Here is a 22,424-nt window from a genome sequence, read left to right on the forward strand (position 1 = left end):
ACAGCAAGGGGCTGCCCGGCACCCTGAGCCTGTCCCCATCCCGATGCAGGGCCCTGGGACTGCGGCTACTACTAAGGACAAAGACACCGGCTCTCCTGTGTCATGGGGTGCTGCTTGTTTTCAGCAGTGACATTTCCTGTGACCCCATGAGTGTGAGGGGCAGGGGACAAGGTCTGGGTTTGAGGCTGTGATAGGGCCAGGCTTTGGGCAGGGCTGCTGGGCCCATGGGAGCTGCACTTGTGGTGCTGGGAGCTGCCATGTGGGCAGCTGGGTCCCAGGTGATCTTGTCCCCCAGCTCTGTGCCCGGGACTGTGGTATGGAGTGGGGGGCCACGCGCCATGGGTTGGGGCCAGGTGGGCACAGGCAGGGCTGCACCAAGCACCCTGCGGTCCTCAGGGGAGAAGGCTACTTTGCTCTCCAATGAGCCCGGCTCTCAGCCCTGCTCCCCTCAAGCACTCCAGGTTAAGATCCTGTGTGCTCACTGGTTGCAGATAATGTTCAGCTGAGGACCCCGGAGGGATGGAAACGGGGCTTTACTCCTGCCTCTTCCCATCCCTTTCACCACTGCAGTTGCTAGCTGGGCCCAGCTGGAACCCAAGAATCCACCCCAGTGGCAATAGCCTGGACAAGGGCTTGTCCTTCCATCCCCGGCACAAGCACCAGCTCATCTGCTCCCCACAACCCGTGACGGGGATGTTGGAGCTCTGGGCGCCGCTTGCCACCCTCGCCCCCAGCATCCTGGCTCTCCCGTGCCCTTTGGCCCTGCAGCCCCTGGGCTCAGGCTAGTGGGGGGGGAGTCCATGCTGGCGGGTTTTGGGCTCTGAGCTGGGACGTGTCTCCGCTCTGTGCCCGGGGACAAGCCCCGCTGATCTGGGGTGGTGGGGCTGGGCGTGGAGCGGGGAGGGAGGTGTGGAGAGAGAGACGCAGGCAGGATCCGGCTGTGAGCGTGGGGTCAGATTTGCATGGAGGGGCCGTGCCCGGGTGGGTGGGCGCTTAAAAGGGAGTCAGGGTCCACAGCACAGCCCCATCGGCGTGGGGACACGGAGCTGGTGGAATCGCGCCATGGCCTGGGCCCCTCTCCTCCTCGTGGTGCTCGCCCATGTCTCAGGTGACCTGGCCAGACTCTCTGCACAGGGGCTCACCCCCCTGCCTGTGGGGGGCCGTGCTCCTGGGGCACTGGCTGACCCCCATCATCTCCCCTCTCTCCTCTCCCTCTCCAGGTTCCCTGGTCCAGGCAGCGTTGACTCAGCCGCCCTCGGTGTCAGCGAACCCAGGACAAACCGTCCAGATCACCTGCTCCGGGAGTAGCTACAACTATGGTTGGTTCCAGCAGAAGGTCCCTGGCAGTGGCCCTGTCACTGTGATCTATGCTAGTGACAGGAGACCCTCGGGCATCCCTTCGCGATTCTCCGGATCCAAGTCTGGCTCCACAGCCACGTTAACCATCACTGGGGTCCAAGCCGAGGACGAGGCTGTCTATTACTGTGGTAGCTACGACAGCAGCAGCAATGCTGCCACGGTGACACAGAGCAATGGGGAAGTGATACAAAAACCTCCCGCCATTGCAGGGACCAGTTAGGAGTCTCTGCTGTCCCCATTTGATGTTGGCACAGGTGCCTGCAATGGTGCTGCCCTTGCTGCCCTGTGCTGCAGGTGGCTGTGTCTCGTGTCCTGGCCTGGCCATCCCATAGGTAACCCAGGTGTATGCCTGTCCCCTGCCCTTTGTGGAGGAGAAGACCCCGACCAGTCTTCTCCTTGCTGCACTCTGTGGGTCTGAGGTCTGCTGCACTCCCCAACTGGTACCAAGTGACCTTCAGGTGCCTCCCTGCCCTCCCGACAGCCCAGTTGTGCCAGGAGCCCCCAGAGCATCACCCCTGCGGGGTTTATCCCTGTTGAAAATGTGGCCCCAGTACCAGATGGCAGGAAAATGCCATGGGCTGCACAGCTGGGCCAAAGCTTTGCCTTCAAACCCTGAGAAGGGAAATTTCCCATGGGCGCAACATCTCCAGGTCCATGCATTGGACTCCTGGGGCAGAGTAGGAGTGGTCGGAAGAGGATCTGTCATGCCACAAGAGGAGCTCATGGGCTACTTCAACATTGGCTCTGACTGACCAGTGCTGGCCCGTTGGGCTCATGCTTAGCCTGCCTAGGAGCCCCCCAGCACCTCCGGCCCACAGGGAAGCCCCTGGCACTGGGCAATCTCCCACTACAGCCCCAAGACAGCAAGGGGCTGCCCGGCACCCTGAGCCTGTCCCCATCCTGATGCAGGGCCCTGGGACTGCGGCTACCGCTGGGGACAAAGACACTGGCTCTCCTGTGTCATGGGGTGCTGCTTGTTTTCAGCAGTGACGTTTCCTGTGACCCCATGAGTGTGAGGGGCAGGGGACAAGGTCTGGGTTTGAGGCTGTGATAGGGCCAGGCTTTGGGCAGGGCTGCTGGGCCCATGGGAGCTGCACTTGTGGTGCTGGGAGCTGCCATGTGGGCAGCTGGGTCCCAGGTGATCTTGTCCCCCAGCTCTGTGCCCGGGACTGTGGTGTGGAGTGGGGGACCACGCGCCATGGCTTGGGGCCAGGTGGGCACAGGCAGGGCTGCACCAAGCACCCTGCGGTCCTCAGGGGAGAAGGCTACTCTGCTCTCCAATGAGCCCGGCTCTCAGCCCTGCTCCTCTCAAGCACTCCAGGTTAAGATCCTGTGTGCTCACTGGTTGCAGATAATGTTCAGCTGAGGACCCCGGAGGGATGGAAACGGGGCTTTACTCCTGCCTCTTCCCATCCCTTTCACCACTGCAGTTGCTAGCTGGGCCCAGCTGGAACCCAAGAATCCACCCCAGTGGCAATAGCCTGGACAAGGGCTTGTCCTTCCATCCCCGGCACAAGCACCAGCTCATCTGCTCCCCACAACCCGTGACGGGGATGTTGGAGCTCTGGGCGCCGCTTGCCACCCTCGCCCCCAGCATCCTGGCTCTCCCGTGCCCTTTGGCCCTGCAGCCCCTGGGCTCAGGCTAGTGGGGGGGGAGTCCATGCTGGCGGGTTTTGGGCTCTGAGCTGGGACGTGTCTCCGCTCTGTGCCCGGGGACAAGCCCCGCTGATCTGGGGTGGTGGGGCTGGGCGTGGAGCGGGGAGGGAGGTGTGGAGAGAGAGACGCAGGCAGGATCCGGCTGTGAGCGTGGGGTCAGATTTGCATGGAGGGGCCGTGCCCGGGTGGGTGGGCGCTTAAAAGGGAGTCAGGGTCCACAGCACAGCCCCATCGGCGTGGGGACACGGAGCTGGTGGAATCGTGCCATGGCCTGGGCCCCTCTCCTCCTCGTGGTGCTCGCCCATGTCTCAGGTGACCTGGCCAGACTCTCTGCACAGGGGCCCCTCCTCGTGCCTGCAGAGGGCCGCGCTCCTGGGGCACTGGCTGACCCCCATCTTCTCCCCTTTCTCCTCTCCCTCTCCAGGTTCCCTGGTTCAGGCAGCGGTGACTCAGCCGCCCTCGGTGTCAGCGAACCCAGGACAAACCGTCCAGATCACCTGCTCCGGTAGTAGCAGCTACTATGGCTGGTTCCAGCAGAAGGTCCCTGGCAGTGCCCCTGTCACTGTGATCTATGATAACGACAAGAGACCCTCGAGCATCCCTTCGCGATTCTCCGGATCCAAGTCTGGCTCCACAGCCACGTTAACCATCACTGGGGTCCAAGCCGAGGACGAGGCTGTCTATTACTGTGGTAGCAGTGCTGACACGTTGACACGGAGCAATGGGGAAGTGATACAAAATCCTCCCGCCATTGCAGGGACCAGTTAGGAGTCTCTGCTGTCCCCATTTGATGGTGGCACAGGTGCCTGCAATGGTGCTGCCCTTGCTGCCCTGTGCTGCAGGTGGCTGTGTCTTGTGTCCTGGCCTGGCCATCCCATAGATAACCCAGGTCTGTGCCTGTCCCATGCCATTTGTGGAGGGGAAGACCCCCACCAGTCTTTTCCTTGCCCCACTCTGTGGGTCTGAGGTCTGCTGCGCTCTCCAGCTGGTACCAAGTGACCTTCAGGTGCCTCCCTGCCCTCCCCCCAGCCCAGCTGTTCCAGGAGCCCCCAGAGCATCACCCCTGCGGGGTTTAGCCCTGCTGAAAATGTGTCCCCAGCACCAAGGGGTGGGAACATGTTATGGGCTGTGCAGCTGGGCCAAAGCTTTGCATTCAATCCCTGGGAAGGGAAATTTCCCGTGGGTGCAACACCTCCAGGGCCATGCGTGAGGCTGCTGCGACAGAGTAGGAGTGGTCGGAAGAGGATCCGCCATGCCACAAGAGGAGCTCATGGGCTACTTCAACATTGGCTGTGTTTGCCCAGTGCTGGCCCGTTGGGCTCATGCTTAGCCTGCCTAGGAGCCCCCCAGCACCTCTGGCCCCCGGGAAAGCCCCTGGCACTGGGCAATCTCCCACTACAGCCCCTAGACAGCAAGGGGCTGCCCGGCACCCTGAGCCTGTCCCCATCCCGATGCAGGGCCCTGGGACTGCGGCTACTACTAAGGACAAAGACACCGGCTCTCCTGTGTCATGGGGTGCTGCTTGTTTTCAGCAGTGACATTTCCTGTGACCCCATGAGTGTGAGGGGCAGGGGACAAGGTCTGGGTTTGAGGCTGTGATAGGGCCAGGCTTTGGGCAGGGCTGCTGGGCCTACGGGGGCTGCACTTGTGGTGCTGGGAGCTGCCATGTGGGCAGCTGGGTCCCAGGTGATCTTGTCCCCCAGCTCTGTGCCCGGGACTGTGGTGTGGAGTGGGGGACCACGCGCCATGGCTTGGGGCCAGGTGGGCACAGGCAGGGCTGCACCAAGCACCCTGCGGTCCTCAGGGGAGAAGGCTACTCTGCTCTCCAATGAGCCCGGCTCTCAGCCCTGCTCCCCTCAAGCACTCCAGGTTAAGATCCTGTGTGCTCACTGGTTGCAGATAATGTTCAGCTGAGGACCCCGAAGGGATGGAAACGGGGCTTTACTCCTGCCTCTTCCCATCCCTTTCACCACTGCAGTTGCTAGCTGGGCCCAGCTGGAACCCAAGAATCCACCCCAGTGGCAATAGCCTGGACAAGGGCTTGTCCTTCCATCCCCGGCACAAGCACCAGCTCATCTGCTCCCCACAACCCGTGACGGGGATGTTGGAGCTCTGGGCGCCGCTTGCCACCCTCGCCCCCAGCATCCTGGCTCTCCCATGCCCTTTGGCCCTGCAGCCCCTGGGCTCAGGCTAGTGGGGGGGGAGTCCATGCTGGCGGGTTTTGGGCTCTGAGCTGGGACGTCTCTCCGCTCTGTGCCCGGGGACAAGCCCCGCTGATCTGGGGTGGTGGGGCTGGGCGTGGAGCGGGGAGGGAGGTGTGGAGAGAGAGACGCAGGAAGGATCCGGCTGTGAGCGTGGGGTCAGATTTGCATGGAGGGGCCGTGCCCAGGTGGGTGGGCGCTTAAAAGGGAGTCAGGGTCCACAGCACAGCCCCATCGGCGTGGGGACACGGAGCTGGTGGAATCGCGCCATGGCCTGGGCCCCTCTCCTCCTCGTGGTGCTCGCCCATGTCTCAGGTGACCTGGCCAGACTCTCTGCACAGGGGCCCCTCCTCGTGCCTGCAGAGGGCCGTGCTCCTGGGGCACTGGCTGACCCCCATCATCTCCCCTCTCTCCTCTCCCTCTCCAGGTTCCCTGGTCCAGGCAGCGCTGACTCAGCCGCCCTCGGTGTCAGCGAACCCAGGACAAACCGTCCAGATCACCTGCTCCGGGAGTAGCTACAGCTATGGCTGGTACCAGCAGAAGGTCCCTGGCAGTGCCCCTGTCACTGTGATCTACTGGAATGACAAGAGACCCTCAGGCATCCCTTCGCGATTCTCCGGATCCAAGTCTGGCTCCACAGCCACGTTAACCATCACTGGGGTCCAAGCTGAGGACGAGGCTGTCTATTACTGTGGTAGCTGGGACAGCAGCAGCAATGCTGCCACGGTGACACGGAGCAAAGGGGAAGTGATACAAAAATCCTGCTCCCATTGCAGGGACCAGTTAGGAGTCTCTGCTGTCCCCATTTGATGTTGGCACAGGTGCCTGCAATGGTGCTGCCCTTGCTGCCCTGTGCTGCAGGTGGCTGTGTCTCGTGTCCTGGCCTGGCCATCCCATAGGTAACCCAGGTGTATGCCTGTCCCCCGCCTTTTTGGGAGGGGAAGACCCCCACCAGTCTTCTCCTTGCCCCACTCTGTGGGTCCAAGATACCTCACTCTCCCCAGCTGGTACCCAGAGACTTTCAGGTGCCTTCCTTCTCTCCTCCCAGCCCAACTGTTCCAGGAGCCCCCAGAGCATCACCCCTGCGGGGTTCAGCCCTGCTGAAAATGTGACCCCAGCACCAGGAGGTGGGAACATGCCATGGGCTGCGCAGCTGGGCCAAAGCTCTACATTCGAACCCTGGGAAGGGACATTTCCCAAGGGAGCACCATCTCCAGGGCCATGTGTGATGCTCCTGGGGCAGAGTAGGAGTGGTCGGAAGAGGATCTGCCATGTCACAAGAGGAGCTCATGGGCTACTTCAACATTGGCTGTGTTTGCCCAGTGCTGGCCCGTTGGGTCATGCTCAGCCTGCACAGGAGCCCCCCAGCACCTCTGGCCCACAGGGAAGCCCCTGGCACTGGGCAATCTCCCACTACAGCCCTAAGACAGCAAGGGGCTGCCCGGCACCCTGAGCCTGTCCCCATCCCGATGCAGGGCCCTGGGACTGCGGCTACTACTAAGGACAAAGACACCGGCTCTCCTGTGTCATGGGGTGCTGCTTGTTTTCAGCAGTGACATTTCCTGTGACCCCATGAGTGTGAGGGGCAGGGGACAAGGTCTGGGTTTGAGGCTGTGATAGGGCCAGGCTTTGGGCAGGGCTGCTGGGCCCATGGGAGCTGCACTTGTGGTGCTGGGAGCTGCCATGTGGGCAGCTGGGTCCCAGGTGATCTTGTCCCCCAGCTCTGTGCCCGGGACTGTGGTGTGGAGTGGGGGACCACGCGCCATGGCTTGGGGCCAGGTGGGCACAGGCAGGGCTGCACCAAGCACCCTGCGGTCCTCAGGGGAGAAGGCTACTCTGCTCTCCAATGAGCCCGGCTCTCAGCCCTGCTCCCCTCAAGCACTCCAGGTTAAGATCCTGTGTGCTCACTGGTTGCAGATAATGTTCAGCTGAGGACCCCGAAGGGATGGAAACGGGGCTTTACTCCTGCCTCTTCCCATCCCTTTCACCACTGCAGTTGCTAGCTGGGCCCAGCTGGAACCCAAGAATCCACCCCAGTGGCAATAGCCTGGACAAGGGCTTGTCCTTCCATCCCCGGCACAAGCACCAGCTCATCTGCTCCCTACAACCCGTGACGGGGATGTTGGAGCTCTGGGCGCCGCTTGCCACCCTCGCCCCCAGCATCCTGGCTCTCCCATGCCCTTTGGCCCTGCAGCCCCTGGGCTCAGGCTAGTGGGGGGGCAGTCCATGCTGGCGGGTTTTGGGCTCTGAGCTGGGACGTGTCTCCGCTCTGTGCCCGGGGACAAGCCCCGCTGATCTGGGGTGGTGGGGCTGGGCGTGGAGCGGGGAGGGAGGTGTGGAGAGAGAGACGCAGGAAGGATCCGGCTGTGAGCGTGGGGTCAGATTTGCATGGAGGGGCCGTGCCCGGGTGGGTGGGCGCTTAAAAGGGAGTCAGGGTCCACAGCACAGCCCCATCGGCGTGGGGACACGGAGCTGGTGGAATCGCGCCATGGCCTGGGCCCCTCTCCTCCTCGTGGTGCTCGCCCATGTCTCAGGTGACCTGGCCAGACTCTCTGCACAGGGGCTCATCCCCCTGCCTGTGGGGGGCCGTGCTCCTGGGGCACTGGTTGACCCCCATCTTCTCCCCTTTCTCCTCTCCCTCTCCAGGTTCCCTGGTCCAGGCAGTGCTGACTCAGCCGCCCTCGGTGTCAGCGAACCCAGGACAAACTGTCCAGATCACCTGCTCTGGGAGTACCTACAGCTATGGCTGGTACCAGCAGAAGGTCCCTGGCAGTGCCCCTGTCACTGTGATCTACTACAACGACAAGAGACCCTCGGGCATCCCTTCGCGATTCTCCGGATCCAAGTCTGGCTCCACAGCCACCTTAACCATCACTGGGGTCCAAGCCGAGGACGAGGCTGTCTATTACTGTGGTAGCTACGACAGCAGCAGCAGTGCTGACACATTGACACAGAGCAATGGGGAAGTGATAGAAAAACCTCCCGCCATTGCAGGGACCAGTTAGGAGTCTCTGCTGTCACTGTGTGATGGTGGGGCAGGTTTGCACCATGTCGCTGGCCTTGCTGCCCTGTGCTGCAGGTGCCTGTTCCTGGTGTCCCGGTTCAGCCGTTCCTTAGAGCCCCAGGTCTGTACCCATGCCCTGTCATTTGGGGAGGGGAAGACGACCAGCAACCCTGAGGGTCCAAGGTCTCCTGTGATCCCCATCTCCACCCTGGGGCCTGCCGGCTGCCTGCCTGCCCTCCCAGCCCAGCTGTGACAGGAGCCCCTGGTCTCAGGTTATCTGCTTCCCCCAGAAGTGCTGATTTTAACTATAAAGGAAGCTGTTTCTGGGGGTAGGTATTTGCACAAGCCATGCCAAGGCAGTTTCAGGATGGTTTATGCTGCAATGCTGCATCCTACCCTTTCCCTTGTTTTTTGCTTCCTGGCATGTCTGGGGGAGTGACGTGGCGGCAACGGAGACTGCCCTGCATGGCTTCCTCGGCTCATCCCTGGCAGCTGGGACACAGCCATCATGCGTGGCCTCCCCAGTGCCCACCCAGGACCAGCACCCCCTCACCTGCCCCTGCTCCTGCCGAGGCCGTGTGCCAGGCAGGTGCTGAAGGCCAACACCCCTGGTACAGCCAGCCCAGCATCAGTTCTCCTTCATGCCTCCCTCCAAGGAGAAGAGCTGGACTTTCACGCTGAGTGTTGTCCCCCTTTATTGACCTCTCTTAACATCAAACTGAAACCTCATCAAAGTCTGAGAAATGCTCAGAAACTGGCTGTCCAAAACAGATGGCATTGGCTTCAGCTAAATCCTTTGCATAGACAATTTCAGTGATTTTTCTGTCTAGTTTCAGCCTTTGCACCAATGCATAAGCTTACCCAGAGGCAAACTAAACCTCTGAAACAGGAAGTGCCTCAAACCACAAAATCTTCGAAGCATCATTTATTTTATAGTGACTCAGGAGGTTCACTGACTTTGCCTCTTTCTACAACCACTTGCACAAACCACAACATTTGAATATTTTTTTGTTCAATTTAAGCTGGTGCTATTGAAATTCAGTGCTCCAAGAGCTAGTTTGCCCAGAGCTGAGCACTCTGTGCCCTGTGAGATTTGCACCACACTGGGAAAATACTTTATAAAGCAGTAGCCAAGCCTCCCCTGGGGAATTTGTATTTAATCTGCTCTAGCTGAAACCCATCCTGGTTCACCCCTGCCTTGACTATTTCAGATGTATGTAGGCATCTGCACACCTTGCACAATTTTCTCTGCTAGTCCCAGCTCTTCCTCTTTACCAACAGCCTCTGATGCCTCCTCTCCAACCCCCTTTGTGTGTCATGGCCCTAGGCAGATGCTCCCAGGAGCAGTCACTCGAGGGCTGCTGCTCCAAGGGGCTGTGAAGGCGGGGGCTAATAGGGTGCTACAAGGAGCAGCAGCCTGGGGCGCCGGGGCCACTGGCTGGGCCTAAGCAGCTGCTCGGTGTCCTGCACAGCAATGTGTCACTGCGTTTATTTCTTTGGCAGTGGGACCCAGCTGAATATCCTCAGTAAGTCACTCTGATGTTCACACATGGTCTGTCCAGTGCTGGGACCTGTATGGGCTCTTCCTGGGGTTTGAGGTGGTTTTTTTCTTTCTTCAACATCTCCATTTGGTTATAGTAGTGTGTCCGTCTGCCTAACCGCACTGAAACACATTCATGTGCCTTTCTTTGACAGGAGGAAACAAGGTTTTATGGGATAATGGGCTTTGCTACTTGCAAAATGTTTTTGGTCCTTTCAAATCTGCAGACCCTCTACTGATCCCCTGAGTTTCGTTCATCTTGTCTGAGTGCAGGAGTTACTGGGTAAAAGTGTATCTATATATTTGCCAGACAGCCAGATTATATTGGAGTTTATGAAACAGAGATTTCTTAACATTTCTCTTTCTCCTAAGGAGACACTCCCAGCTATGCTCTATGGTATGGTGAGGAAATATATCGGGGGTTGAAGTGGAAGGCTTCAAGTCTGAGCAAGAGGGGTTGGGCTTGCTGGCTCAGGACAAGGTTGTCTCTTCAGGCACTCAGGACGATGGCCACCTCTTCAGCCTCCAAAAAGCAGTGTAGCTGAGTTTGTGGGCACTGGCTTGATCTCCTGTAGCAAAGGTGGGAGCTAAATTAAGTTGGAGAAACAGTCGGCCAGGGCTTCTCTGCTGCAGCACCCAGTGCTGGCTGATGCCTCTAGCCCTCCCCTTCACCTGCGGACCGGGTCCCCTGACCCAGGCAGGGCATTAAGTGCTGAGACATGCACTGAGCTCTGTTAGGGCAGAAATAAAACACCCTGTGAATTCAGCCATTGGTCATCACCCACTGATGCAGCAATAGGCGCCTTCAGCAAGCATCCCAGGGCGTGATCCTCCGTCATGGCTGGCAGGCTGTATTGGCTCAGCGGGGCTCTGCACTCCCCCTCATGGGAACCAACCCCACACTAGTATTTTTGCCAGTGCCGAGATGCCGGATGTGACAAAGGGAAATGCTTTTTTACCCTTGGCGGGATGGCTCAGTGCCCCACACCCAGCCCCGAGCGCAGGGCTGAGCTCCGGCACAGTGGCAGGAGCAGTGTGACAGCAACTGGGGCCACGCCACTTCCCTGCCACGTGCTGCCCCAGCACGGGACGCCCCAACACAGCTGCTGCAAGGAGGCTCGCCCACCCGCCAGACACTGAAAATCCTGCCCAGGTAGGGCTGCGAGCTGTGCCAGGGTCTGGTTTTGCCTCAGAGAGCAGGGTCAGGCTGCAGGGTGGCACAGGCAAGGGGAGGTGGGGTCCCCTATGAAACCACAGCACCTATGCCAGCGCTGGTGTTCCTGGGCAGTGGGAAGGATGGATGGATGGTTTATTCATGAGGTTTACCCACACACATACTGTTCAATTGCCAGTGGTCCCCATTTGGACCAGGCTGCTGCTGCAGGCTGCTCATCCCCTGGTCTTGGCAGTTCCAGGGGTGTTCAGGATGGTTTATGCTGCAATGCTGCATCCTACCCTTTCCCTTGTTGTTTGCTTCCTGGCATGTCTGGGGGAGTGACGTGGCAGCAACGGAGACTGCCCTGCATGGCTTCCTCGGCTCATCCCTGGCAGCTGGGACACAGCCATCATGCGTGGCCTCCCCAGTGCCCACCCAGGACCAGCACCCCCTCATGGCAGCAGTGCAGGTTGAAGCAAGGTTCTGCCTGTCATGCCTTAGGGGCACCCAAAGCCTCCACCAGCCCTTTCTCACCTGGGATTAACATCCTCACACGACAGGCAGGGACATGGGCTTGTAACAAGAACAAGGCGCCCGGTCCTGGGTAGCAGTGGATCTCTGGAGCAGCCAGTGACACAGCCACGGCTCTGGAGAGCCTGGCCAATGCAGTCCGTGACAGATGGCAGGGCTAAGGCCACCCATTTTGCCATGGCCCCTCCAGCAGGGACACACAGTCTTCCCCATACAGCTGTCCTGCTGCTCCGGCCCTGCCATATCCACCGGGGCACATCCAGCACCATGCATTCATCCTGCTGTGTCCATCGGGACACCTCCATCCCATCACCTTCATCCTGTTGTGTCCATCAGGACACCTCCATCTCATCACCTTCATCCTGTTGTGTCCATCAGGACACCTCCATCTCACCATCTTCATCCTTCTACGTCCATGGGGCCCCGGAGCACTTCTACCATGAAGCAGGAAGTTTTTGCACAGCCCTGTATCACTGTGTGGTGTATTCGGGGCCGGGACCCTCCTGACCGTCCTAGGTGAGTCGCCGACTTCTTCTCTGTCTTTCCTTCCCCACCACGAAATTGTGACATTTTGTCGATTTTTGGTGATTTGGGGGTTTTTACCTCGGACTTGGCGCTGGGCTGGGGTTTGCCGCTGGTTTGGGAATGGGCACTAAGCGCAGGGTTTAGGGCTGTGCCACGGAAGATTGGGGGGTATTTTCTCAATTGAAAGATCTTAAAATTTGGCCATAAAATGTGTCTGGTCTCAGGGACCCTATTTCAGAATCTCAGGTTTAGGTCTCTAAAAAAGTCAATTTTGGTCTTTGTTAAAGAAATTAATTGTTAGACTAAGGTCTAAGTCCTCAACTCTTAGTCCTGAGGACTAAGTCTGTCACCCTTGGTGAGGAGCAGGGACTTCTCTGCAGGGTCCCGCAGTTGAGGGTGCAGGCGCTGTGAAATGGCAGCCCATCCTCGGACATAAGCAGGCTGAAGTCCCATCTGACTTTGTGTTAAAATGGCATGTCCTGGGATCTTAACCAAAAGTTTTCAGGGGTATCTTAAAGAACCTGTTGTCTGGGTAAGCCATGTCAAAAATGGAGATTATTGTGTTGAAAATGCTGCCAGGAACATCATTTGTCTGTCTTTGTCTGCAATTTTTAAAATAATTTGGCCAAAAATCCCAATCTGAACCAAATTACTAGGGGCATAAAACAGAGAAAAATGTAGTTTGCTAATTTCTTTGGCAGAAAGTTTTTAATTGTGGAGTCTTCTGGGTTTTGAATAGAGATAGAGACAGAGATAGAGACTTTGTACATTTGAGAAGACAGCAGAACCACCTCAGAGAGACCAAACAGCTTTTCTCCATCTTCCTTTGGGTGATTCTTAGTTGTACTCTTTCTGAGATAAGTCTGAAAGTGTCTAAGAGCAGAACTGGGCAGAAAACAGGATGGTTTGTCTTTGAAATTTTGATTTTTTAAAAAATTGCCTTTTAAATGGAAAGAAATGGGTTTATGGCAACTAACCAGAGATTTTGTTTTATATATATATGCCATATATATATTATATATCTCATATATATTTTATATATGTGACATATATATAAATACATAAATATGTATATTATATAAATGATATATAATTACACATATATGTATATAGTGATGTATACTACATAGATGTGTAGTATATTGGATATTTTATATATGTGACATATAATATACATATATTATGTATATCAGCTGTATATATATATATCTATAATATATAATGTGCCTATGCACATATATATACTTATAGTGTATATATAACATATACAAGTACATATGGGATATATATATGTGTATATGTATTACACATACACGTATATGTCTATATATACATATATATACTAAAGATATATATGTAGATGTTTTCCAAATCTAAAACGTTAGAGTGATAAATGATAAACTCTTAGCTGTGGGGGAAGTGGGAAGTCTCTGGGCAGTGCCAGCTGGGCAGGCAGGGCAGGCAGGGCAGGCAAGCAGGGGGCTGTGACAGGGCACCCCCTGACTCCACGCTGCTCTCTCTCCCCATTGCAGGTCAGCCCAAGGCCGCCCCCACCGTCACCCTCTTCCCACCGTCCAAGGAGGAGATGTCGCAGGGCAAAGCCACTGTGGTGTGTCTGGCGGGAGACTTCTACCCCGGCGCCGCCAAGATGGACTGGTCAGCTGAAGGCTGCACCCTCAACAGTGGTGTCGAGACCAGTCAGCCCCAGCGGCAAACCAACAACAAGTACATGGCCAGCAGCTACATGACGCTGACTGCCTCTGAGTGGAACAAGTGCAAAACCATCACCTGCAAGGTCACGCACGAGGCCAGCAATGTGGTGAAGACCCTGAACAAATCCGAATGCTTCTAACCCCGCCGGGACCTCCCCGCGCCTGGCAGCCCCTTGCCAGCCCCCTCCCTCTTCCCCGCTGCTGGGAACAGCAGCTCCCCCTCCATCACAAATGTGTCTCCTCACATCCCCCTGTCCCCTGCTCCTGTCCCCCCACCCTGAGTGTCACACAAATAAACACCGACACTGAACTAGCGCTGGCTCAGCATCCTTGTCTCTGTGTCCTTCCAATGCGCCCGCTCACCCCGGCATCGCCCCAGTGGCACCAGTATGGATGGAGGGTGGAATGGGAACACACACATGCGTGCGCGCGCGCGCGCACACACACACACATATATATATATTGCTGGTGCTCTCTGCCGCTCTTGCTCACCCCTGGGGACCCTGATGAACACCCCTGGAACTGCCAAGACCAGGGAATGAGCAGCCTGCGGCAGCAGCCTGGTCCAAGCCCCCCCATGCCAGCAGCGAGCACACGGCCCTGGCTGCGCTGTCCACGTCCCTTGCCCACTGGCCTCTGGGTGCCAGGTCCTTTACAGAGACACATGGCTTGTGGTGGGGCCACAGCCAGCCATGCCCCTTTGCCAGCCAGCCTTGGCTCTGTCCCCATTTCCTCAGTCACCCCCATGTCCCCTGGGATGGGGGTGCTGGTGTAGCCACCAGTCATACACATGCACCAGTCTGTCCCTTGCACCCTGTGCCACGACAGCGTGGGCCCCTGCATGCCACATGCCCTGTTCCCATCCACAGCACAGCCCTAGGGCAGTTTCCCTGTGGCCCTGCACAGAGTGGCTTACGGTCACAGCTATGCCGAGAGCGCCAGTGCTCAGCTGCAGTCACCCCATCAGAGCTGTCAGGAGCCACCCAGGGGACAGGGGATGGGAGCACCCATCCACGCTGTGTGCAGTTCTGGTGGAAATGACACCTTGCCACCCTTTTGGTAAAAGGGGGACGGCCCCACCACATCCCCCTCCCCAGGCTGTGTCAGTGCCAGTGGGGTGCCTGGCCCCACCAGGCTGCCATGTGTCTCTGCAGGTGTCTTCTGGGGACACAGAATCATAGAATTATAGAATGGTTTGGGTTGAAAGGGACCTTTAAAGGTCATCTAGTCCAACTCCCCCTGTAATGAGACAGGACATCTGCAACTACATCAGGTTACTCAAAGCCCCATCGAACCTGGCCTTGAATGGTTCCAGGGAGGGGGCATCTACCACCCCTCTGGGCAACCTGTGCAAGTGTTTCACCACCCTCAGTGTAAAAAATTTCTTCCTTATATTTAGTCTAAATCTACCCTCCTTTAGTTTAAAACTGTTACCCCTTGTCCTATCACTACAGGCCCTACTAAAAAGTCTGTCCCCATCCTTTTTATAAGCCCCCTTTAAGTCCTAGAAGGCCACTCTAAGGTCTCCCCGGAGCCTTCTCTTCTCCAGGCTGGACACCCCCAACTCTCTCAGCCTGTCCTCACAGGGGAGCTGCTCCAGCCCTCCAGTCAACTTCATGGCCTCCTCTGGACCCACTCGAGCAGGTCCATGTCCTTCTGATGTTGGTGTCCCCAGAGCTGGACACAGGACTCCAGGTGGGATCTCACGAGAGCAAAGTAGAGGGGGAGAATCCCCTCCCTCGACCTGCTGGCCACACTTCTCTTGATGCAGCCCAGGACACGGTTGGTTTTCTGGGCTGCGAGCGCACATTGCTGGCTCATAGGCAGTTTTCCATCCACGGATACCCCCAAGTCCCTCTCTGCAGGGCTGCTCTCAATTCCTTCATCCCCTGCCTGTATTGATACTGGAGCACAGGAGGGGTCACCGGACTCCTGGGAGCCCAGCCATGAGGAGTGATGGCCAGTGAGGCGCAGAGGTTAACCCCACTTGGGGCAGCCCCCTGTCTGTCCCAGGGACCTGGACCCCCATGACCACCATGGCTCCTCCCTGTCTCCTGCTGGCAATCAGCTGTCCTGGGAAGTCCAGTGGCCAGCCAACACCTTCACCATGGCAAAGCCCCCAGCAGCCAGCAAGGAGAAAGCACTGCTCTGTGCAGTGCTGTTGGCTGTGTGTCCTCCCTGCTGTGTCCATCTGTCCTGTCCACCCCAGCGCCTCTGTCCTGTCTGCCTCAATGCTTCTGTCCTTCCTACCCACCCCAACACCTCCCTCCCTCCCTCCATCCATCCATCCCAGAAAGCTCTGATGGAGTTGCCCACCCCAGCTTTTTAATGTTCTTTTTTAAGCAGTCTTTAGCAACTACTTGAGGATTTCTCAGGAAATTAAGCCAAAATGAAACCAAAAATCTTCTGCCAAACTCAATCTCTACAAGACAAGATCTGAGGGGGCAGTTTCTGCTCCCTGCATTGTTCCTTGTCTGGCAAAAGGTCTAAGGGAGTGGAGCCTCCCAGGGAATGAGCACTGCCGCAGCAACCCAAAACCTGCCATGAAAGCAAATACCAAATAGGAACTTTGAGTGGAATCAAGTTTCTTTCATCCATCTCTTGCTCACATGGGCACACCAGGGTAGGCAGTGATGGCCTGAACAGAGCAATGGTCCTGCTGCTGGCAAAAGGAGCCACATGTCCCCCAGCACTGCGGGGGACCTCCCAGCAACAACACCACACCATTTTAGCATTTCAGAAGACTTTCTTCTGGTGGGAAAATGCTGCTATTTACTCAGATAAGGTGCTTTTCTCAGCGTGTATTTCTGCAGGGTGTGCAGGTCTCCAGACAGCTCTGGGTCCACAGTCACAACCACAGCACCAGCCTGAGGCTCCTGCCTGGAGCAGCATCCCCATCCCTGTCCCCATCCCTCCCCACTGCTGATGGAGACAGCAGCTCCTCACTCCATACTGTCCCCATGTCCCCATGCCCAAATCTCTCCCCCCTGCCGTGCCTATGTCCCCTGCACCCAGGGGTCACCCAAACACTGCCACCGAGCTCACGCTGGCTCTGCGTGGATGGCCATGTCTCCTGCCCCCCACACCCCATTCCTGTGCCGGCCTTATCTCCACGTGCACTAAAATCAGCTTTGGTCAAGCAGCGGGGCTGTTTGCAGCTGCTGTTTCTCTCTCACTGCCTGGTGACCCTGCAGTCCCTGGGGACGTGGGGCACTGGGAGGTGCACCGAGTGCCCCAGGCCTCTTCCAGCCTGCCTCCCTGCCTGCGTGCCACTGAAGGGGGTCATCCTAGCCAGTGCAGGCAGGGGCTCAGCCCCCGCAGCACAGCCCCACTCTGACCCCCAGCAAAGACTCACACCCGCTCTGCCTGGGGTGCCCCAGTCTGAGGCTGCTGGGGTTTCCCCGGCTGCACCAGGCATTATGTACCCAACGGGTGACAGCACGAGCCTTCCCCAGGCAGCCCAAGCAGCTCCAGGGATTCGTGCCAGCCCTGCGGGGATGCGTGCCAGCCCTGTGGGGATGGGTGACAGCCCTGAGGGGATGGGTGCCAGCCCTGCGGGGGCCGTGGGCACTGTGCAGTCCTGGCAAGGCACATATGGGAGAGGCAGGGGGGATGTGAGCCCTGGTCTGCTTCAGCCCTCCTTCCCTCCTGTTTTTTGGCAGGGAGCTGGCAGCAGGGCTTGGACTCCACCAGAGGTGCCAACAGGCACCTTGTGCTCGAGAACAACTTTATTGACTTTATTCTGGCTTTATCTGGCTCCCCAAACAGGCATGGGAGTCCCTGCCATGGCACAGCCCTGTGCATGGGGCAAACCCCCTCTCCATCACTCTGCACAACAGACTGGGACAATGGGGGCAGTCCCAGTGACCCTGCCCATGTGTGGGGTGAAGGCTTGGGGTTTTCCCAGGAAACCCTCTCTCCATGGAGCAAACCTGTGCCCAGGGCAGATTGCACCCCACTGGGCTACCGCTGGCCCCAGGGAAGGAGCGGGCAGCAGGATGCTCAGCCTGCACCAGAGCCAGGGGAAGGAAGGAAATGCAACGGAGGGATCTGTCCTGCTGTGTTTCAAGATCAGCTCCTTTAAGACACAGTTTCTCGGGCAGAGAGAGCCTGCAGTGGAGGAGAGCTGGCAGAGTTGGTCCTGGGAAGCTGCCGGGCTGTGGTTGGAGGTCTGGGAGGCAAGGGTCCCTGCAGCACGGCCACACACACCTGTCCCAACTCACTGCTGGGGGACACAGACCCGGAGATGGCACCATCTCCTCCGCCCTGGTGCTCAGCCCCTTTCCAAGCTCAAGCAAACCCCTGCCCACAGCATTCTCATCCCCAGCCTCATGATGCTGCCAGGGCTTTCACCCAGGAGAGCGGCTGCCTGGGTTTCTGCCGGCCAAAAATGCCCCAAGGACTGAGACCTGCTGCCAGGAAGGATGCTCACTTTTTTTATGCTGAGAAAGCTCAAGTCTCAGTAATTATTGATTCCAGTAGTTGGCAAATCACACACTTAAGTAGTGGCTGAGGCTGGAGTGAACGACAGGGTAACACAGGAGTGTCTGTCCCAGTCACGCTGCCAGGTTTTCCCCTGCTGTAAATGACACATTTGGGAGGGGGAGTAGCTGGCAGGGAAAAGGGGTGGCAGGGCAATGGTTTCCACAGGGCTTGAAATCCATCTTGATGTACCACAGGTAAAGCCTGTCCCTTGGTCACAGGAACCAGACCAAGCTTTGCATGGGCTCAGTTTGGGGCAGGCAGCGCTGGGCCACAAGCTGAGGTCTTGCTGCAGCTCTGATCTGGTTGAGCAGAACACAGGCACGTCTCTGACTTAGGGGGCAGGAAACCTCACTAATTATTGATTAAAAGATTTGGCTAAATCCTTTCCGTAAGCAACAACTGGCAAGAAAATACCTGCTGAATTATACATCAGTGGCCCTGCCCCCCCCCCAAGAACTCCCACACTCCCCCCACCACCCAGCAAATTTCCAGCCACAGTTTTATCCATAACAAGTCTTTAACAGGGCTGGAGAGCCACTGCTGGGAATCACACTGGGATGCGGTGCCTGATCCAGTCCCCAGCAGGGAGGGGAGCAGTGCCTGAGAAGGAAAGGCCCATCCTGCTCCCGCAGTTGCCTTCAGTGGGGTTTTCTGGTGAGCAAATATGCTGAGCGAAACTGAAACCCACGCCTCTCCCCAGCTGCAGCTCTTGCTCTCGCTCTGCCGTCTCCTGTGTTGCAATTTTAAACAGTCTTTTTTTTTCATTTTCCCAGCTTGCCATTAATTTTAAAACAAGGGGGATCTAATTTAGTAAATGAGATGCTTCAGAAAGGCTTTAATTAGCTGCAGAGAGAGGCGGCAGGTCCCATGGCGGGGTTGGGGATTGGTGAGAGCTGCGCTCTCAGGATGAGGCTCACAGGCAAAGGCTTAGCAAGGCCTTCAGGGGAGTTTAATAAACCTTGGTGGTTTAGATGGTTTGGGCTTGGAGAGGGCCCATGGCTGAGGCCAGAGAGAGGGAAGTGAGGATGAAAGCAGATGGGTGTGGGGCCACAGGAGCTCTTGCAACTCTTGCCCCAAAACACCACCTCCAGCCCTGGAGGGAAAAGCTCTGCTCTGGTCCCCAAACCCTGCCCTGGGGTGAGGGCAGCTCCAATACCCATGGCCTTGCACTTTGGGGCGGCCATGATGGAACCCCTCCTTGAGGCCACCTCTGGCCAGGTCTGTCCCCCAAAAACCAGCCCAGGCTTGCTTTTTCTTTATTGAACGTCACTCAGAGACTTCCCCAGACCACAGCAAGCTGCTGCATCTTATGCCAGGAGGATTCACCTCTGTCTGGTAAGATCATGGAGCAAATCCTCCTGGAAACTATGCTAGGGCACATGGAAAATAAGGAGGTGATTGACAGCCAACATGGCTTCACTAAGAGAAAATCATGCCTGATAAATCTGGTGGCCTTCTACAACAGGGTTACAGTGTTGGTGGATAAGGGAAGAGCAACTGATGTCATCCACCTGGACTTGTGCAAAGCTTTTGACACACACAACATCCTTGTCTCTAAATTGGAGAGACATGGATTTGACGGATGGACCACTCAGTGGATGAGGAATTGGCTGGATGGTCACACTCAAAGACTTGTGGTCAACAGCTCTATGTCCAGGTGGAGAGCAGTGACAAGTGGTGTTTCTCAGGGGTCGGTGTTAGGACCAGCACTGTTTAACATCTTTGTTGGACAGTGGGATTGACTGCACCCTCAGCAGTTTGCCAACAACACCGAGCTGTGTGGTGCGGTCACATGCTGGAGGGAAGGGATGTGCCATCCAGAGGGACCTGGACAGGCTGGAGAGGTGGGACCGTGCCAACCTCATGAAGTTCAACAAGGCCAAGTGCAAGGTCCTGCCCATGGGTCAGGGCAATCCCAAGCACAAACACAGGCTGGGTGAGGAGTGGATGGAGAGCAGCCCTGCAGAGAGGGACTTGGGGGTATTGGTGGGTCGAAAACTGCCTATGAGCCAGCAATGTGCGCTCGCAGCCCAGAAAGCCAACTGTGTCCTGGGCTGCATCAAGAGAAGTGTGGCCAGCAGGTCGAGGGAGGGGATTCTCCCCCTCTACTTTGCTCTCGGGAGACCCCACCTGGAGTCCTGTGTCCAGCTCTGGGGACACCAACATCAGAAGGACATGGACCTGCTCGAGTGGGTCCAGAGGAGGCCACGAAGTTGACTGGAGGGCTGGAGCAGCTCCCCTGTGAGGACAGGAGGAGAGAGTTGGGGGTGTTCAGCCTGGAGAAGAGAAGGCTCCGGGGAGACCTTAGAGCGGCCTTCTAGGACTTAAAGGGGGCTTATAAAAAAGATGGGGACAGACTTTTTAGTAGGGCCTGTTGCGATAGGACAAGGTGTAACAGTTTTAAACTAAAGGAGGGTAGATTTAGACTAAATATAAAGAAGAAATTTTTTACACTGAGGGTGGTGAAACACTGGCACAGCTTGCCCAGAGGGGTGGTAGATGCCCCCTCCCTGGCAGTGTTCAAGGCCAGGTTGGACGGGGCTTTGAGCAACCTGGGCTAGTGGAAGGTGTCGCTGCCCAGGGCAGGGTGTTAGAACTATGTGATCTTTAATGTTCCTTCCAGCCCAAACCATTCTATGAGTCTGATTCTATGATTTAGGGTCTTCCTTTGTGCTGATGTGGCAGGAGTGGAGTGAGTGCACCTGGGGCTGATGAAACACCTCCTCTGGAGAGCCATGGGCAACGTGGCGCAGCCCAGAGAGGACGGGGGTGTCCTGCCTGCCCTCCCCACAGCAGCTGCAGCCACGCAAAGAGCTGCCGTTCCTGGAAGCAGCAGTGATGAAACTCGAAAGCAGGAGTTGGGGCTGAGAATAGCCCCAGCCCAGGCTGGGGGGAGCAGGACAGAGTCAGACCCCGCTGGGGTGGCTCTGGCAGGATGGCACAAGTCTCCCCACTTTGGCTCTGTGGCTGTGCCAAGCTCAGGCAATACCCCACAGCCTCTGCCCTGCCTGAGCCAGGGGGGTGCAGACCCTGAGCACCCGGAGGGGTGACTGGTGGCTCCTTGCACCCCATCCCGACATCCCCCTGCTCACATAGCCACCTTCTCTGAAGGGTTTGGGGAAAGGCTGTGCAGAGCCCAGGCTGTGCCACGCCAGCTCTGGCCCCACCCAACCCCCCAGCCAGCACCACCATGCAGCTGTGCAGCCACGGGGCATCCCCCAGCTAAATTTACTCCTCACCCGCCACAAGTCTCCAATCAGAAACTCGAAAGGGGGCCCAAAATAAGGAAACGAAACTGTTTCCAGTGGGTGCTGACGTGTGAAGGCGAGTGGGTGCCATGCGGCTGAGCCCTCACTCTGCTCGGCCCCGAGATGGTTACTGGCTCTTTGCTGTGGTGAGCTTTGCCCCTGCCCCGCCGGGCTGTCACCGTGTGGGGCCACCACAGCGGGGGGACAGGTTTTGGGGCAGCCTGAAGCTGCCCAAAATTGGCAGGGTGGGTGGTGGGGAGGGCACCAGTGCCCCACTGGGGGCTGGTGCTGAGGCTGGTGGGGCTGCATGCCATGGCAGGGTGCGTGTCCCAAGCCCAGGGTCACCCCTCCTGTCTCCTGGAGGGTCCCTGGCAGGGCCCTCCCCAGCGGGGTCTCAGCTGGCAGAGTGGTCCCTGTCCCAGTGTGGGATGTCCCAGCTGCTGCACATGCACACGCATGTACACACTTGCACACACACACACACACTTATGAGCACACACCCTTGCACATGTACGTGCACACACCCACACACCCCTCCCAGTGATCCCAGTGCATCCTGGCCCCCCAGGACGGGCACCGCTGACCCCACACATGTGGGGTTCAGGGCCAGGGCTGACCCTGACACTGCTCAGCTCATGGCCTTGTCCCCTGTGCTACCACCACAGGGGGACCAGCCCAGGGCCTCCTGCTGCCACCTCACCGCCGGGTCACCCTGAATCCTCTCTCATTAACTGAATTAAACTAATCAGTCCCTGCCTCCTGCCAGGCAGTCCCTTAGCTGGGCTTGTCTGTCAGTCCAACCTGCTGCAATATGTGTGAGGCTGCCTCCAGACTCCCACAATATGGGGCAGATTTCCCTGAATCTGGGAAATAAAATCCAGACTATAAATTAATAAAATACAGGTTATAAATTATAAAATACAAGTTATGAATTATAAAATACTATCCAGCACCCCCTGGGCAGCCCTGGGTCAAAGCCCCGGCTAGGGCCAGCTAGAAAGCCCAAG

The 22,424-nt window shown here is 57.4% G+C and overlaps 1 protein-coding gene and 1 gene segment (V, D, J or C); both read left to right on the plus strand.

Moving 5' to 3' along the window:
• Positions 1–13,997, plus strand: part of LOC141951382 (immunoglobulin lambda-1 light chain-like) — a 36,220-nt gene extending 22,223 nt beyond the window's left edge. The window contains exons 1-4 of one of the 4 annotated variants that reach the window (XM_074887526.1): positions 5,455–5,531; positions 5,644–5,935; positions 11,926–11,963; positions 13,505–13,997. In XM_074887526.1, the coding sequence (XP_074743627.1) occupies positions 5,486–5,531; positions 5,644–5,935; positions 11,926–11,963; positions 13,505–13,824 (696 nt within the window). In that variant the 5' untranslated portion in view covers positions 5,455–5,485 and the 3' untranslated portion in view covers positions 13,825–13,997. Of the gene's footprint in view, positions 1–5,454; positions 5,532–5,643; positions 5,936–7,674; positions 7,751–7,862; positions 8,155–11,925; positions 11,964–13,504 lie in introns of those variants that run through there. The other 3 variants (XM_074887528.1, XM_074887527.1, XM_074887529.1) reach the window with 3 other exon arrangements.
• Positions 1,041–3,783, plus strand: LOC141951420 (Ig lambda chain V-1 region-like). The segment is given in 2 exon segments: positions 1,041–1,108; positions 3,440–3,783. Coding segments are annotated over 2 exon segments (390 nt in total).
• Positions 13,998–22,424: the final 8,427 nt, after the last annotated feature.

The sequence above is a fragment of the Strix uralensis genome, chromosome 17 (assembly GCF_047716275.1).
Source record: "Strix uralensis isolate ZFMK-TIS-50842 chromosome 17, bStrUra1, whole genome shotgun sequence".
In the NCBI taxonomy this organism is placed as follows: domain Eukaryota; kingdom Metazoa; phylum Chordata; class Aves; order Strigiformes; family Strigidae; genus Strix; species Strix uralensis.